The sequence below is a fragment of the Otolemur garnettii genome, unplaced genomic scaffold (assembly GCF_000181295.1).
Source record: "Otolemur garnettii isolate 467f Iridium unplaced genomic scaffold, OtoGar3 scaffold00012, whole genome shotgun sequence".
NCBI lineage: Eukaryota > Metazoa > Chordata > Mammalia > Primates > Galagidae > Otolemur > Otolemur garnettii.
In genome coordinates this window covers 25,785,172-25,803,308 of record NW_003852407.1, presented here as the reverse complement: position 1 = coordinate 25,803,308, position 18,137 = coordinate 25,785,172, and the positions used below count along the sequence as shown (strand labels likewise).

The 18,137-nt window shown below is 41.5% G+C and overlaps 1 protein-coding gene across 1 annotated transcript in view; it reads right to left on the bottom strand.

Moving 5' to 3' along the window:
- ZNF521 (zinc finger protein 521) overlaps positions 1–18,137 on the bottom strand; it is a 284,707-nt gene that overhangs the window by 155,239 nt on the left and 111,331 nt on the right. The window contains exon 3 of the mRNA XM_003784776.1: positions 5,566–8,918. Coding sequence (XP_003784824.1) covers positions 5,566–8,918 — 3,353 coding nt within the window. The remainder of the gene's footprint in view (positions 1–5,565; positions 8,919–18,137) is intronic.

Here is an 18,137-nt window from a genome sequence, read left to right as displayed (position 1 = left end):
AGGGCGAGGCTTGTGTTGGGAAATCGGGCTCCTGGATAGCCTTCTAGAATAGCTGATCTCCAAAGAAAGGGTAAGCTCCTCCAAAGGTGGAGGATAGTCAGGAGGAGGAGAACGGTTATTGGGGTAGAAGGGACAGGACGGCCTCAGAAAGACACAAAGGCAATACGTCGTCTGTGGGGTTAACAAGTTTCCAGTTGCAGAATAAGGCAAGGGTAAGGAAAGGAAGGAAAAACGTGTTCAGGGGCCAAAACCTGAAGGGACTTGTATTTCACAATAAAAGGCTCATCATATCGTCCTGGGGGATGGAGGTGCAGAGCACTTAAAATGTCTCAAATAGGACAATTTTGTTTTAGATAGATGGTCCTGCCAGCTGGGTGCAAATGGATTTGAAAATGGCAAGACTGTAGTCAGAGGGACCAATTATAAGGCGGCTTCGGTAGTTTACAGAAAATGAAAAGAGACTGAATGCAGGACGTGGTAAGGTGATGGGGGGAGGACTGGACTCAAGAACAACAGCTGACCCTTGACCAGCGAGAGACTGGACTGTGTGGGTCCCTCATACACGGGTTTTCTTCTGCCTCTGCCACCCCGGGGGCTGCAAGCCCACCCCCTCCTCTTCCTCCTCCTTCTCATCCCACTCCATGTGCAAATGACAAGCATGAAGACCTTTATGATGACCCATGTTCACTTAACGAACAGTAAATATATATCCTCTTGCTTATGACTTTTGTGGTTTTTTTAGATGCATGTTTATAATTACAACTCTCTTAAGATTTCTTTACCCTAGTTTACTTGATTGTAAGAATATGGTCTAGGACTACATATAACGTGTGCCACATATAAAATGTCTTGACTTATCTGGATCTGTTTCTTTGTAAAATAAGGTGACTGAATCAGATGGTCTCTGCTGTCCCTTTTAGTTTGGATTTTGTGGCAAAAAACCCCACACATCCCACAACGTGAAGAAGGCAATAATGGTAAACCTGGCAAGAACAATTTCAATGGACTGATAGGGCTGGTGTGAATTGAAATGTGAGTAAATAATCCCTCAGAGAACCTTGACCATGAGGCAGCCTGGAAACATGGCGGCAGAAGGACACGTTTCCAGTGTCTACGGTAGAACTTCAAGGTCAGGAGACAACATTTTGAGGTCCAAATGGGACAGCACTGGACCAGCCAGCCAGGCCAGTGTCGATGAACTCCAGAAGAACTAACATTTATTCAACACACAGTAACTGTCAGTAACTGCGAGGTGCTTCACGTGTGGAGAAAGTGAGAAGGCCAGCATTCTTCCTGTACCAAATGAACTCTACCATGTATGGAATAATTCCTTGTGCATTATGTGTAAATTTCTCTCATACTCAACCTTTGAGGAGCAAAGGAAAGGAAATAGGTTCAGTAAAATCTTTTATTCCAAACAAAATCTCCAGAGCAAATCTAGATTAATAATCAGAAGATTTGGGCACAAGGAAAACATTATTTGCAAATTCAGAAAGCATTAAACAAAAGAAATGGGGTTTAAATTCAGATCTGTCTTTAGTTCTAAATCTCTCCATTACATGACAGCTACTTACTGTTATCCTTCCTGGATTGTCCTATGCCTTGTCGTTTATTCATTCCCTCGGATTGTGTGGTTTTATAGGTACTTATCCTTCCCAGATTTATGTTTAAATTTAAATCTCTTTTAATTAGGTAACATGGTCTCAATTAAATCACATTCTTTTCAGTTTTTGGAAGTTGCATGTATTTACCAACATCCCTACATGACTACAAGTCATGCTCCAGAAAATTCTAATCTTGGTCTTGACAATATCTATGTGTCCAGGTTTTATTTTCTCCTGTGGTCTTCTTTTCACTTGGGAAGTCTCAATCCTCAACAAGAAGAAGAGAAGAAAATACCATCTATATCGTGAAGTCCTTCAATTCCTGCCCAGGACATCTAAGTCAACAGACACACCTGTCATGTTTATTTTCTTTTCTTCTTCTTCTTTTTTTTTTTTTTTTTGAGACAAAGTCTTACTTTGTCCCCCTAAGTAGAGTGCCAGGTGTCACAGCTCACAGCAACCTCAGACTCTTGGGCTCAAGCGATTCTCTTGCCTCGGCCTCCCTAGTAGGTGGGACTACCGGCGCCTGCCACAGTGCCCAGCTATTTTTAGAGACAAGCTCTTGCTCTGGCTCAGGCTGGTCTCCAACGTGTGAGCTCAGGCAGTCTACCCACCTCGGCTTCCCAGAGTGCTAAGATTACAGGCATGAGCCACCGTGCCCTACCCCATATTTCTTTTTGTAATGAAATTTATGCCCACATGATATACCTGTCTCTTGGCAAAGACGTATATGATAATGACTTCTCGTCTACCAAATTTGGCAATAAAGTACACACTACTCATGATAAAAAGTTATAAAAGTTAAACTTGGCTAACAGAATGAGAACAAATGAGTATACAGTAGAGCATCCATAAGCTGACCACCCAGGGACTGTAACTGGTCAACTTATGGAGATGGTCAGCATAGGAACTAGGCCTACCGTACTGATACATACATATGGTGCATGTCTGCTCTGTGGAAATTAGGTCCACTTAAGCAGGTGGTCAACTATGGAGGTTCAACTGTATTTATTACATGTCTTTCTCTTGCTAACACATTACTTTTAGACTTCTTTTTCTAAAACTCTTTGTGTATTTTGATAATTTTCGACGTCAGTGCAAATAATATGATCTACTGTACATTCTTAATTGTAGAAGGTATCCTGTAAAATTTTAAAACTTAAATATATAAAGAACTTTTAAATGTTGATAGTAATAATGATGAAATGTTGAACAAATTAGTGAACTTTTGAGGAACAAACGAAATACTTAAAACTAATGTCTGGCCAATTAAGGACAACACACCAGCTTTTATTGATTAGATCTACCAGGGAGCTATGTGTTTACACAGAGGGTCATTTTGACCCTTAGTAGCTAGGTGCCTAAAAAACACAAGTATTGGGCGGCGCCGGTGGCTCAAAGGAGTACGGCACCGGCCCCATATGGCAGGTTCAAACCCAGCCCTGGCCAAAAACAAACAAACAAAAAAACCCCAAGTATTTTAAAATATTTTAAATTATTATCCTGTGTAAGGGCAGGATATACAAAATTTTACAAAGAGGTGGCCAATACTTAGGGAAAATTCTGTAAATATTATGTAAAATTTGGTAATGAATATTTTGTAAATAAAGGTACATTTATCTACAATTTCCCATTCTCCCATGTATGGTCACTTTACGGGTGACTTTTGAGACACCTCGTAGATAAGCTTTCTAACTATCTCAAGGTGTAATTAGAGCCTAAAGGATAAATTCTTCCAAACAAATAATTCTAGCCAAATTAATGTGCAAATATTACATACTATTCATAGATCCTCCACTTTTGAATATTTTATCTTCAATGGTATCATATAGCAATTTGTAAATATCAGAAATATAAACCATGAACAGATATAAAGAAATATACGTAGATCCTTTCCTAAGTAGTCTAAGAAAGAAGAATGTCCAGGTTTGGTTCACTTTAAATGTATAAACAACACCTCAGTGTCTCTCTCACACACACAAACACACACACAGACTGATGTGGTCATTTTAAATCACCTTTACACACTATTTAAATTAAACGTGACTATACAAACGCCTCTAGGTATGTGAAGCATTACAAAATAAAAACAAAGGACAGGGTAATTTTCTGCTTAAATGTTTCAGGAATTCTCAATCAAAACACTGCAAAACATAAAACATTTTGGAAACTAGGGGAAAATGATGATACTATTGATTTATCTTATTTCTTCTGCTAATTTACTTGTTTTTGCTAATGATATCATGGTGAAATAGGAAGATGCTCTTCTTCTTCTTTTTTTTTTTTTTGAGACAGAGCCTCAAGCTGTCCCCCTGGGTAGAGTGCTGTGGCATCACAGTTCACAGCAACCTCCAACTCCTGGGCTCAAGCAAGTCTCCTCCCTCAGCCTCCCAAGTAGCTAGCACCACAGGCACCTGCCACAACATCCGGCTATTTTTTTTGGTTGCAGCCGTCATTGCTGTTTTGGCAGGTCCGGGTTGGATTCGAACCTACCACCTTAGGTGTATGTGACTGGCATCTTAGCCACTTGAGCCACAGGTGCCAAGAAAATGCTCTTATTCTTAGAAGATGTCATGACATCTGCACCTTATATGTGACTTATAGAAAAAAAAAAGGTGGGAGAGAGAGAAAGAAATCTGGGACACGGAGACACAACACACAAGTGTTCCTTGTGTTATTCCTTTATCTTTTCTACAGGTTCAAACATACTTGAAATAAAAAGTTAGGAAAACTTCATCTCATATTAGCACTTATATTTGTTTTGAGAGATACTATTTGATCCAGCACATGAGCCGTGAGTCATTATGAAAACTATATTCTTCCAGCAGTCCCCTCTCAGTTAGAAGGGTCTCATTTATTCAAATCAGAGAAAAGTGCAGATCTACTTTGGGAGGAGAGAAGGGAAAGTAGCTTCAAAGTTTGAGAGTGTGCCTGTCACACAGATGCCACATTTTGTGAAGCTGGGCTCCGTATCAGGCGACTCTGCTCTCCCCTACTGGCTGGCTGATGGCTATCTGCAGGCAGAGGTGGGGGGCCTCCAAGAGGGTGCGAGTGCAGAGACAAGATAAGGGAAATGCAGTAACCCCAAACTGAAGGGAGAAGCATCTCCCTGGGGTGTTTATTTGGATGGATATCTAGATAGGGGCAGGTAGGAAAGTGGAAAGAGCTATTAGAAAACCAGGTGATAAACTATACAGAAATATGAAAATGAGCCCTCCTCTGCTCAGCTTCTAAGTTGGGAAATGGTTTCACTGTAAATGGGCTTGTTTCTTATGCTCATCCTGGGAAGGACAACGTAAGACTACCCTGAAACTAAGGGGAAAAATAAACCACATTTATTTTGAAATGCAGAGAGTGAAGACTCAGGGATCGTGTCTTTATACTGAATAACAGACACGTGGTCCTTAATAAATATAGGAGCTTTTTAAAAATCCTGTTGTGAGAAGGAATTTTCCTCACTACCCAGAAGACAAAGAAACACAGTGAGTGTTGACAGCATGGTATTAGAAAAACACCCTTAGACCCAATTTGTTATGCCCAAAGACATATATTCTTTTTAATTTACTCTAAGCCAGCACGTTGGCTCCTAGCATCTTACTTTTGTGTCATTATCTCTCTGCCATACACACAAGTCATAGCTGGGGATCGCAACTCTCGGTGAAGCTATGCTGAGATTCCAGATCTCAGTGGTGTTGGCATGAGTGCTGGTCTCTTCAGTCATAGAGAAGACAATATCCTAGGGAGACTGGAATTAGTCCTATTTTGCACCATTCCAGCCAAAATGCTGCTTATCAAGAAGCGAGTAATTGCTAGCTAATGGCTATGGGGGAAAAAAACCATTGCATTTCAATCTACGTGTCTTTTGGCACATGACAATAAATAAAGCCGTGGCAAGTGTAAACATAAAGTGGGGACGGTTTCTTGAGGAGGGTAAATAGCAAACACGAAACAGGCGAGTTACCTCATCTGACTGGGAGGGGCTGATTCTGGGCATGGGCGACACTTGGGGAGTTTTCAGCTGCGTGCTGTTGCTGTCTGGCACCAGCTCCCGGTGGATGGTTTGGATGTGGTTCTGGAGCTCACTCTCAGACTCGAACTTGACGTTGCAGCTAGAGCAGCGAGTCTTCAGGGTTCCTGCCTTGCCTTTACCCTCCATGGCACTCAGATTCTCACTCTGGCCCAAGCCTTGCCTATTTGTGCCGGGAGGGATGTTGATTCCTGGGCTGGCGCTCTTACTGAGATTCACACAGCCAGCACAAAGACCATATGGCAGGCCGTTGATGTCAAGTTTCACCAGATCTTGCTTGGAACGGAATTCTTTGAGGCAAGATGCACACTTGTACAGTTTTTGGACATGCTGGCCACGCCCTGTGGTCTGGACCGCAGACCCGTTCCCTGTCTTTTGCATGTGGAATGTTCCATGGATTTTGAGTTCCAAGGTGGAGGTCACCGTCTGCATGCACACCACACAGCGGAACCCTGTCAGGGAGTTCCTCAAGTCCGGGTGCATTTGGCAATGCTCTAAAAACTCCTCTTCGCTCTGCAGAGGCATCTTGCAAATCCGGCAGTTTCCAGTATCAAGACTCTTACTATGCGTGACTTTGTGTTCAGTAAGAGTTAAAAGGGAGGGAAACCGTTCTCCGCAAATGGGACACATGTAGTGTTTGACGGGGCCCAGGTGGGTCTGCATGTGTTCGCGGAGGCCATTTTCAGAGAAGAAGGTTCGAGAGCACACGTTGCACTTGTAATTCCCTTTAATGAGCTCGGCCTTCTTCTTCACAATGGCGCTCTCTCCGGGTCTGATGTTGTGATCCCGGAGCTGGTGATTCTGTAGCAGGGTCTCCATAGTGTAGGCTGCCCCACAAATGTCACACCCGTACATGGGCTCGGAGGTGTCCACGTCTTCTTCACTGCCATCGTGGCTGTTGTGGGACTCCTGGCTGTTGGTCAGCAAGGTCTGCAGCTCCACCTCCTCCTTCTGCACCTGCTCGGAGGCGCCATTGGTGCCGCAGTTAGGCGTCTTGGTCTCAAACACACAGTGCTTCTCCCGCAGGTGCTTCTCCAGCAGGATGATGGCATGGAAAGCCTTGCTGCAGAACTTGCAGTTGTACTTCTTGCTGTGCGTGGTGATGTGGCACTGCAGCTCCACCTCGGTGCCGAAGGACTCGCCGCAGAAGATGCACTTGTGCACTTTGCCTTGATTTTCCAGGTGGTTGTGCTTCACGTGCAGCTGCAAGTCCGTCTCATTGCGGAAGTCCCAGTTGCAGGACGTGCAGCGATACACCTTCTTCTCGTTGCTGTGCTTCACAGCCAAGTGCAGCTGAATGGACACTTTCGAGTCAAAAACTTCTTGGCAGAGGGTACAGCGGAAGAAGACAAAGGTGTGCATGTCCAGCAGGTGTTTCTGAAGGTCATCCACAGATGTGAACTGCTTGTCACAGCTCTCGCAGATATAATACGTGGAGGTGATCATAAAGTGAATGGTAACGTGCTTCAGCAAGGACTCTTGGTTGGGGAATTCCTTGTTGCACTGAGGACAGGTCAATTTCGGAAGCACAGTGTCAAGATGAGTTTTTAGGTGAGTCTGAAAGCTATCTAGGGACGTGTACTTAGCACCACACTGATTACAGATATACTCTCCGGCTGGACGCGCAGGTCCACCTCCGACCGCCTGCATCATCTTAAGAGATGTCTGCTCTATGGCCACGGGAGAGAGGGGGCTCAAGGCCCTGGATTTCTTCCCATTGTGAATATAATTCAAGGCCAAGGGAATGTTTTTATGATTCTCTTTGATATGCTTGTTCAGTTTGAGAACGCTGTTAAATATTGGCGAGTTTGTACAATAGGAACAAGAATAGACTTCTACTACAGGTTCTTTTGGAGTCCCAAGCACTGGAGACCCAAATCGGGAGCCACTGAGATCACAGTGGACTTGTCTTATATGCTCTTCGAGGGAAGAGTCAGTGAGAAACCCCATATAGCAATGGGGACAAAAGAATGCATTACTATCTTTAGCTGCAGGGTTTGCAAATCCATGAGAACATCGGATGTGTTCCTGAAGAGTGTTAAGGTCATTGACAACTTCAGAGCAGAAGTTGCACTGGTAAACTATGGCGGGCATGGCAGAAACAATCAGACCTGGGTCCTGAGCTTCATGCACTTGCTTGAGATGTTCATTTAGGTTATAGAGTGAGGGCAGAACCTCTAAGCAATACTGACAAATATGGGCCTGTTCTGGCTTATCTAAATGCATAGTTTTCAGGTGAATCTGCAGAACTGCAAGACTGGAAAACAGCTGCTTGTTGCAGTAAATACAGCTGTAGGTAACTTTTGCTTGTTTGCTTGAGGGGCCAGTCATGTCAGGGGTCTGCTGAGCAGCCCTCTTCCTCCCTCGACTCTTTGGGATTGGTGGGGCAGCTTCCACCATCGTTGAACTGTCCACTGAGAGGTTGGAGTCTGGAGTGGTGCTGGACACGGAGGTGTAGCCCACTGTGACCAAGGAAGGGCTGTTGCTGTGATTGCATGACTCTGGCTGCTGGTGACTGTCCATGTGGCTGTACAGCTCCTCGACTGTGTGGAAACTCTCAGAACAAATGCTGCATGAGTTCTTCTTCTCCCCACCGTGCACCTGCTCCATGTGGTTCATGAGCGAGGTCTCCTCCACAAAGAGCTCGTGGCAGTAGAGACATTGGAGGGCCGCTCGGTCCTCGTTTGGGGAGCATTCAGGATGGCACTCTGCAATGTGCTTCTGGAGGTCTTCCGGGAAGTCGAAGCCTTCCTCACACTGACTGCACTTCTGAGTGTCCTTCATCTTCCAGTCCTCCATCCTGGAACCAGACTGAGAACCGTCCTTGTTCCTCTCGTGAACCTGCATGTGTCCGTGCAGGGAACTAGAGGACAGGAACCCACGGCGACAAATGGCACATTTGTATGGCTTGTTGGACGTGTGAGTCTTTAAATGGATCTTCAAGTGGTCGCTCCTGGAGAATGCAGCGTCACACTCGCTGCAGTGGTACTTCTTGTCCCCCGTGTGGAGTTTTATGTGGCGGTCTCGGCTCCGCTTGTGTTTGAACAGCCTACTGCAGTAGGTGCATTTGAAAGGCAGTTTGTCACTGTGACTCTGCTCATGGTGCTTTAGGTAGCTGAGGCGGCTAAACGACTTGTCACAGAACTGACATGGGTATGGAAGCCCAGGGCCACCTTCTTCTTCTCCAAAATCACAACCTTCTCCATGGCTAGGGGAAGTCTGGTCCTTGCTGGAAGGTGAGGAAGCCGGCCAAGAGCAAGTGGGGTCATCTTCAACATCCACTCCATCTGCAATGAGAAATAGCCAGAGATCTCATTTCACGTGTGGAGAAGTCAAGAGTGAGTTTACTATACCACGTCAAGAGCCACACACAGGTGGACCCTTTTGAAACTTTCAGGGGGGAAGAAACGGAGGAGAGAATCTTGGAGTGGGACATTTTCAAATCTGAGCCCCACGCTTTTATTCTACGTTGACTTTTTTGTTGGGTTGTAAAACATAAAAAGATATTAAATAGTTCTATGTCTAAATTACTATTTTATTACTTTTTATCATTCTTTCTTAGAAGCAAGGTATATATTACACATTGACAATTTTATTAAAATGCAGATTTTAATATATTTAATGTTTCTCTTGTATTCGTTCTAAAATGATTTGCATACTATGTGAGCATCTGAAGAACCAAAGGAAAAGAGGAAATAGTACAGGAATGATTTAAAATTAATGCCGTCAACCCAGATGTCTAATATTTAATAAAAAATTCCCTCTGCATTTTGCTTGTTTTTATATAAAAAGGCAATTCTGAAGACCAAAAATCTTTTATGGGGGTTCTTATTGATACAGACCTTATTGCTTTCAGCAAAAAAATATTAAAAAGTAAGCACATGAAAGAAGACAGAAAACACAATAATAATTATGTCTTGTGTAATGAAAGACAACTAGGATTTCTTCAATAACCGAAAGATTCGAATACCATAGGCCAGAAAATGGATTATTAAATGTTAGAAGGATATTGCTAGATATTGCATGTCGCTAGGATCAGCCAGGATCAAGAAAAAATGAGAGTTTCACAAAGGCCAGATTTTAATAGTGTATTTTGTTTGGAAAGTTCAAGAGGTGGCCCACCATTTCTTCCTTTTGCAAAAGCTTCTGCAGCCTGAACTTCCTTAGCTAAACAGGACCTGCACTTTGAGGTGAGCAGAGACAAAGCAACTTGTAAAAAACTGGAAACAGGAAAAGTGATAAATGATTATGGTAAATGCCGAAAGATTTATGAGTAACAAAAAGAAGACAAACAAGACTGAGAGCCAGATATAAACTTAGCAAGTTATCTATAAAGGAGCTCTACTCTGTATTAGGTGGTTTTTAAAATCACGTTCTTAGCAAATGTGCAGTCTTATTTCTCTTGCCTTCCTGACATCCAAGTGGAAAATAAGACCTTCTCAAAACAGGTTGTGAAATCTTTTTTTTTCTTTTTTGCTTTTCAAAACAATCTATTATTCAAGATCAGAAGAAATTTTAAAAGCTTTTCACTCTCCAAAGGAGCAAGATTTTTCATAAATGCAGACAAGTAAGGACCATAGATTGGAGCAAGTGTTTCTCTTAGAATAATAGGTTCAATTAGAACACTATTAGAATATCCTAACAGGACCCAATTAGAGTATGCTCATGGAAGCTTTTCAGTTCTTCAAAGCTAAAGGTGGGCTAGCAGGCTAAATGAACATAAAAGTAGAAACCGGTGAGCATTATATAAACAAATTCCACGTCTGCTTTCTTTAAGGTAACAAGATTTTACTAGATTGTCAGTCTCTTCCTTATCCACAGGAAACAGATGAGGATCATTCCTTTCCTGCATCTAGAAACTGATGACAACACCATCTCACTATCAATGCCAGATGGCAACTCCCTCACTCTGAGAAAACAACCAAACACCATTCCTGGATCCCTGCCCACTGCAACAAAGCTTTGCCATACAAGTTGAAAACCGCATGATTTTTCACCCTCATTTATATGACTTTATAACCCAACACGCTTCCAGCATAAGAAAGGATCAGATAAATGTGGGTGTGGTTTATACTTAAAATGAATATATCAAGAACCTATGCAGATAAACTCAACTCACCACATTTAAGACAAACAATGTTAAAAAACTAAAGCAGAACAACTCATTAATGATCTACGTTTCTCTCCCCACCCCCCGAGATGTTAAGATCACCTTTAAGTGATATCCCTGAAACAAACCAAGGTTTCTAATATTTCCTGTAACTGAAAAAAAAATGTTATTTATTAAATTTTCTCAACATGCTAGGTAAAATCTACCACATTTCACATTTATTTCTCTGGCTTAAATTCTGTTTTTCATTTTGAAATATTTCCAAACACACACATACACACATATATAATATAGATCAGATATATCTCATATATCACATATATATATATTTGGGGAAAACAGAATCAGAATTTATCTTGCATCTAGACTAGAAAGATATAACTGAGCTTGAAAATGTACTAAATTGCAGATTGTGTCCAGGCATGATATATTAGTATGCAAATACATAAAGAATTATAGAGCAATGGGCCATTATAAAAATTCTGCAATCCCTAACACCGTGCTTAAGTCACGTTCTTGTCTGTGATCCATGCCTGACAATATCTATTAGGTAACTGTTTTCTTAAGCTTGTAAATTTCAGTGACCTGTCATGTGAGCTGAAGGATAGGATCAAGTTTTTAACCAGGACTCCAGAGAGAGCTGGAAGGCTTTTCTTTCCTTGCTCCTGTTTATATTATTTGTCTTTGTAAATAAACAGAAGCCCCCTACAGAGGTCACAGAGTAGGGTAGCTTAGGACAGAGGGATAGAGGAGATTGAGAAGAAGTAGAAAGTGAAAACTTTGAGCAAGGAACACTTCTTTTAAAAAATAAAGGTTTTCCCAAAGGCTGATTTCTGCCTTCAAATCTAAGTTGTAATGAACTCGTTTGCCAGAATCATAGATGGATCTATCCTCCCAGGGACACACAAGGAGTCACCGGCCTCCCTGCGGGCGGGTCCGTGCTCTATGGAGATCCGACTCTCCCAAACTTCTGCAGTGTGGTCTCGCTGCCAGCATTCTCTGAGGCTGCCTAAGTCTTGGAGAGTTACCCAGCCCCATTAACTTGGGCTTCTTGGCAGTCAGAATGCGAAATTGTACTTAAATGGTGAATACAGATTTGAACAGTATCAATTTCTTTTAACATATGGAAGAAACTATGGAGGATTTTTTCAACCCTGGTTTCCTGAATCAACTTGAACTTCTTTCTCTTCCTTCCTCTCTAAGTGCTACTCCCAGGGACTGTCTATCTGTGTGACGGCAAGTTCCCTGCATTTCCATGTGAATAGGTAACATGTCCATGGCAAGTTTTAACTTTTGGACCTATCACTTCACACAGGCTGATTCTCGGAGAGCTACAGCTCTTACAGCCGAACAGACTTCACGGGAAGCCAGCTTCACAGCCTAAAAAGTCTATTTAAAGACGCAAAAGTGTGTGCACGGTTCGTGCAGATGTTTTTCTACAGCAACTGTACTTGCTGAGTTTCACCATTTCCATAAAGCACATTAAAACAAGTGTGTGAACACTCCGAGATGAAAGTCTCCAACACTCCTGAGACTTTCAGTGGAAAGTAGAGCCGCCTGACTTTTCTCCAAGCAGACAGGAATGCCCATGATTCAGCAGCCTGAGTAAATAAAAGAGGTCCTTATTTCCTAATTTCGCTGGCTGGCCACACTGCAGCAGCCTCTGTGCTCCTGCCAAAGGGGATGCAGAACTGGAACTACACCCAGCCGCTGAAGGCCTGTCTTTGTTAGCCAGCCAGGCTTTCCCGATCATCTTCTGGCAACGAGACTGCCATATCCTGCAAGGAAGACCTCCATCTCAGGCTCCATGGTCCTCTTGTCTGCCTGAAAGGACGAAACAACAGATTTTGCTGGGTCTGTGTTGGAGGAGGACAGCTGGAAACTCAGTTAGCAGCAGAGCAACACCTGTTCCGTCATATTTATAGGGGAAAGTACTCACTAACAGAAAAGTGAAGTCATGCTAGAAGGAGTAATTCTGCAGGAAAAAAAAAAAAGCACCAGAGCACAAAGTACCTTTGTGACGTGAGCCACCAGACTTTCATGTGCCAGTGTGGGGAGGAAGAAGCAAAGGCTGGATGTGATTTTATCCCGGCTACTGCTCACGGACAGACCAGCACACTGGTTGTCAGATGGTGGCCTGTCTTCTCAGTTACTAGCCGGCTACTATGGAAGAGAAATGGTGAGGGCTCAGCCACTCTTTGGCTTTCAAGTCTAATCAAAGTAGCCAGAAACAATAATAAGAAGGAAAAGGAGGAGGGAGGGAGATCAAAGAAAAAAGAGACTATACGTGGGAGGGTTGGGCGTGACGCTAATGCTTACTTCGTACTATTAAGCAGGTATTGGGACCAGGTCTTTCAGAAGGGGTCGGACAAGCTGAAATTATTAAGGAGAAACTAAAGTAACAAAGCAGATGGAATCACTTTCAACACTAAGGAAATTATCGAAGTTGAGGAAACTTTCGATTCTTCACAGGGCTGGGTCTGCAAGCAACTGGCTGACTGATATCCTTTTCCTACCTGAGCTCATTCATTGCAACGGCAGAGTACCCTCTTAACTGCCCATCGGGGACCCAGGATCGCGTGTGCGCTAGTGCCACACAGCAAGGTTTCCTTAACAGTGACAGGATTTACATCAGCGGTTACTTTTCAAGTGAGGAAAAGAAGAACAAATCCTGATGGGTTTGGCACGTCTGTCTTCAGGAGTTCAATGACTCTGAAGAAGTACTAAAAGTCAAGAGTCTGGAGTTCTATTTCCAGCTTCATAACTAACTTAGTGACCTGGCCGAGTCATTTAATCTGCCCCTACCTAGGTATTTCACCTGCAATATGAAGATAATAATTCTTGCTACTTACCCTCTGGGGTGTTACAAAGATTAGTAAATGTTTCTAGGGCACCTTATCATTGCTGAAGAAAAGCTGCATATGTAAACAAAAAGATTTATATGCCTTGCATGTATTTCTGTTTCCATGTGTAAGCTTTTGTAGATACAGTATGAGCATATTTTAATATTTTTCTCTCTTTTTTAATGGAATCCCTGGAATATCAGTTTTAAGGACTGGCTCAGTGGAAATCCAAGGCACCTTTAGCATTCACAGTTTTATGTACAGCCAGCAAGAAAATAAAATATGGTTGGTGATATCTCAAAATTAATGAACCAGAAATCCATGCTTATGCTCCAAGTATTCAATTATCATACAGAGAGTATAATCTTTATATTACATTCTACATAAAGAGACAGGTAGCCTCAGAATAAGTATTTTTCTATGTAATTCTAAAGCCAAGTATATAATGTTGAAATTACTTCCCTCCTCCCTAAAACATGAGCAATATGATCATTGCATTATTTGGTATCTTAAGTTAGTCTAACCTAGTATTTTTTAAGCGTCACATAATAGGTTAAAACCAGAACAAAATGTCAGGCCCCATCCCGCCTTATTTTAAATGATTCTTCATTCTGCCATTAGGCTACAGAAGCAGTTCTGAACTTTCTTACTGAATAGAGTCCACAGCACTTTTTTTACTCATCAGCTACCTGAGTCACCTTAACATAAGCTGAGACTCCCGAGGGAGATACACAGGTGTGCGCAAGTGCTAAGAGAAGCCAGGCACTCCGCAAAGAGAAAAATATTTTGAAATGCGTGTTTAATAGACACAGGTAACAAGGGTATTTGTCATGGTACTTCAGTGCCATTAACAGCAACAATTCAACATCACTGTATTGAAAATCATCTCACCAAATTACACCATACATTTGTAAAGCAATGAATGATTTAAACGGCTAGGCAATAAGGTCATTTGAAATGAACCATCATGCATTACCACGCAATTGCTTCCCTTTATTCTCAATAGAAATGTCAACAGTTTTAGAAAAGCTGCGATTTTAATAACAGAACTATCGGGCTTTTAGTTTTTTTTTTTTTTAATCAACGGAGCCACGTTAAATTCACTCCTTTGTCACATAACTTATTTAACTACTTGAGAATGAGTATTCTTTACTGGGTGTTCAAAAGAGAAATGTGAACTTTAAAATTATTTATAATCCACAGATGTTTTAAAATTCTATAATATTCCAAATTGTTCTGGAAGGACCAATGAAATGCGTTAACAGTTAGGTTACGAGGGAAAAGGGTGGTCACCCATTAATGACAGTGGCTGCGGGGATTGGTGGTGCACATTTTTTAACACAGTCTTAAGATGAATTCCAGATATCAGAGCCCAGGGGTTATTTTTCCTTTCTTTCAATACTCCCTTGAAAAAAAGAGGCTCACTTTCCCCCAACAACCCTTTAACACTCCAGATGAGCCAAGACAGAGATAAAGAGCTGTTATCACTTCTCCATTGCCCTCCTTGGGTAATTGCAGGCTGCACATCCATCCTGTCCTGTGCCAAACACTTTCCTATTGCATGTGCAGAGAGAAGTACAAATGTTTTGCTTGCTGTTGCTTAAAGTTCATTTGAACAGACGGAGCTCAATGAATTCCATCTTCCGCAGCCAAATTAAATAGAAAACAGTGCATTCTTAAGCCGTTCACACTTAACTCCACCTCTCAAATCAGGAAAAAGCTGACGTGAAAGCCGTTAAAGAATAGTCATGGTCTCTCTCACGGAAATCGAGACATTGTGTTTCTGAAGCCAGACAGAAGGAAAATTGGTTCCCAATTATGTGCGGGGGTGGATGGGTGGGGGGAGGCGAGAACGCCTTTTCTTTCTTTACTTTTTCTTTCTTTTCTTTCCTTCCTTCCTTCTTTCATCTCTCTCTTTTCTTTTCTTTTTTCTTTCTCACTTAAAAATATAGACAACTAATGACAAGCACCTCTTGGTGTTCAATAACTGGCAATGGTGTGTTACGCATCTGTGGGCAGTGCTGTGACTGTGGGCATTCTGAGCTGGTTTACCTGTTTATCTTTCCTTTAATAATGACAGCTGTCCCCAGGGTGGATTTCCTGAGCCTGTATTCTTTTTCTCTCCACTATTTTGAGTTAGAGGGCATTTATTAGTTATTCTGCATTCTGGTGCTTGCATGTGACCTCACGCCACAAAAACTTAAGGCAATGTTTCATTACTTTAACTTCATTTATTTAGTCAACATTTATCAAGCACCTACTATGTGTTAGGCCTAATACCGGTTTATAAACGCTAGAAGCTGCCTTCTTTTTTTAAGTTTTGATCTCCCTGCCTATAATATCAGAAAAATTCCAGCCTGCCTCATAGGTAGTACTATTGAGAATCAAACATGACATTGTATGAAAGAGTTTTCTGTACTGCTGAAATATAAAAATGTACTAAATTATTACTAGTACTAGGAAAGCCAAAGTCACCTTTAAGTTACAACTGAGAAATGTGCAAACAGCAAGAAAGAACTAAAATTAGCTATCATTTAGCTGTTGCTTTTTTCACACTGAGGTTCTAATAATTTTAAATGTTTGAAAGGGCGTTTCTTACTTAAAAATAAAAATAAGCAAAAATATCAGAAAATATCTTCTGAAAGCTACTTCCCCGTATCTTGAAAATCACTGTGTGGAAGCTCATTCCTTAACAGCTGTGCACACACACTGGAAAGTCGTGATTAATTCATTTAGTGGAGTAAATCCCCACAACGGAATGGCCGGCATTCAAAGTCCTGGGGCCACATTCCTGAGTGCCAACACCACTCAATAACTCACTATTTTGCTTATTTAGAAATTCCTTGAGGCATATTCCATTTTGCTTCAAAATCCTTGGCACTGGTGTAAAATATACCTATTGGGCTTTGAAAAAATAGCTACAAATTTTGAAAAATACTCAGTAAACTCCTCAGCACGACCATGTTCCATCACTAATGATTTTAAGTTAACCTCTTCACTGAGGAAACATCAGGTCAAGGGGATTCTTCCACTGAGAAAAGTAAGTTTGAAAATAGCTTCACCAGGGAACAATGGATCTCTGAAGGTGCATTCCACCATGTGAGGGGTTTTTTGAAGAACTGCCATAAACCACCAGAATTTCCAAATAAAGAAATTCTATTTCCCAGAGGAATCTGATCTAACAGAATGCTGTGCTTTGTCAAACTATCCTTTACTGAATAGTTTTCCAACATGTAGACTTCGGTCCAAGGCTGGAAAACTCTGGGTCATAATGAATTATACCAAGCCTGAAACGGTACCTGCTGGAGTGGAGTGTCACCTGAATCACACCCACAGCAGCGGTAAAGCCAACAGGAATTTTCAGCATTTTGAAAAGACCACTGTACACCTCACTGTAGATGAGGCCACTGGAGAATACGAAAGTGTTGAAAGGCTAAAATTTAATTAATGAACAATTAGCACCCCCTGTGGGTTCATCGTGCAGTAAAGTGATAAATACGGTTTGTTAATGGAGAAAAAGCTGTTACAAAGATTGGGGGAGCTATTACTACAATTATCCAGATGCTATTGTCATACAGCTGACCTTAGTCCTGGTTCTGGATTTTGAAGTTCACACATCTAACATTGGACAGGAATTCCTGAGGTCTGCTGCCAGTAATCACGTTACTTTTTGTTAAGGCACAGATGACTCCCACTGATTGTCTAGCTGAGGTGAAGTAGCCAACCAGGTAGCTAGTGAGTGCACCCAGCCAACCGCTCTACAGGTGAAACTCACAGAGCTGTCAATGGTCTATTCCTCAGCTTTATGCATTTTATGAGGAAGTTACACACTCTGGCAATATATTACCAATTAGGGGATGTTGGAATATCTTGAGACTTTGTGCATAAGAAGAGGTCTAATCACCAATGGGCCAATCACCCGTGTATCCTCATAGAATAGACTTTTTATGGTGATTCAACAGAATTATTAACTTTCACATTAATACGTATGTAATAAAACCAAAATTGAAAAGTGAGGTAGAATCCCAAGTAACCCACTTGATACAAGGAGTACCTTTATTTCAAAGGACACAATGTTCATAAAAGTACTATATAAACTGAAATAAACAAAGCTGTTTTCATAAAATAACTTTAGCTAGGACATGATAAATACCCTACACAGATCATATAATGTCAAATACCTTTATTCATAGCTTTTTTTTTTTATTTATCTAATGACGTAAAATATCAAAAAGGCAGTTCTGACAATCAGGCTGATTATCAAATTGATGAATTTTACAGGCATCCTCTCCTTTTATTTTTTCTTCCTCCACTTTTGGTTTCTTCTTCCCTAGAATCTTTACCTTAGACTGAATGCGAAAATAAAACCCAAACCAGTTCACTCCACTTTTTCTTGTTAACAGCCCTGGTATTTACCTGTAGGAACTAATACCAGTTAAAATTGTGGTGCATGTATGTTTTTTGCCTAAAAACGTGTTTTGACTAATGTTTGAAATAGATTAAATGATGTATGCTAAAGTAGTTTTTCAAATATTTTAGGTATTTCTCATACA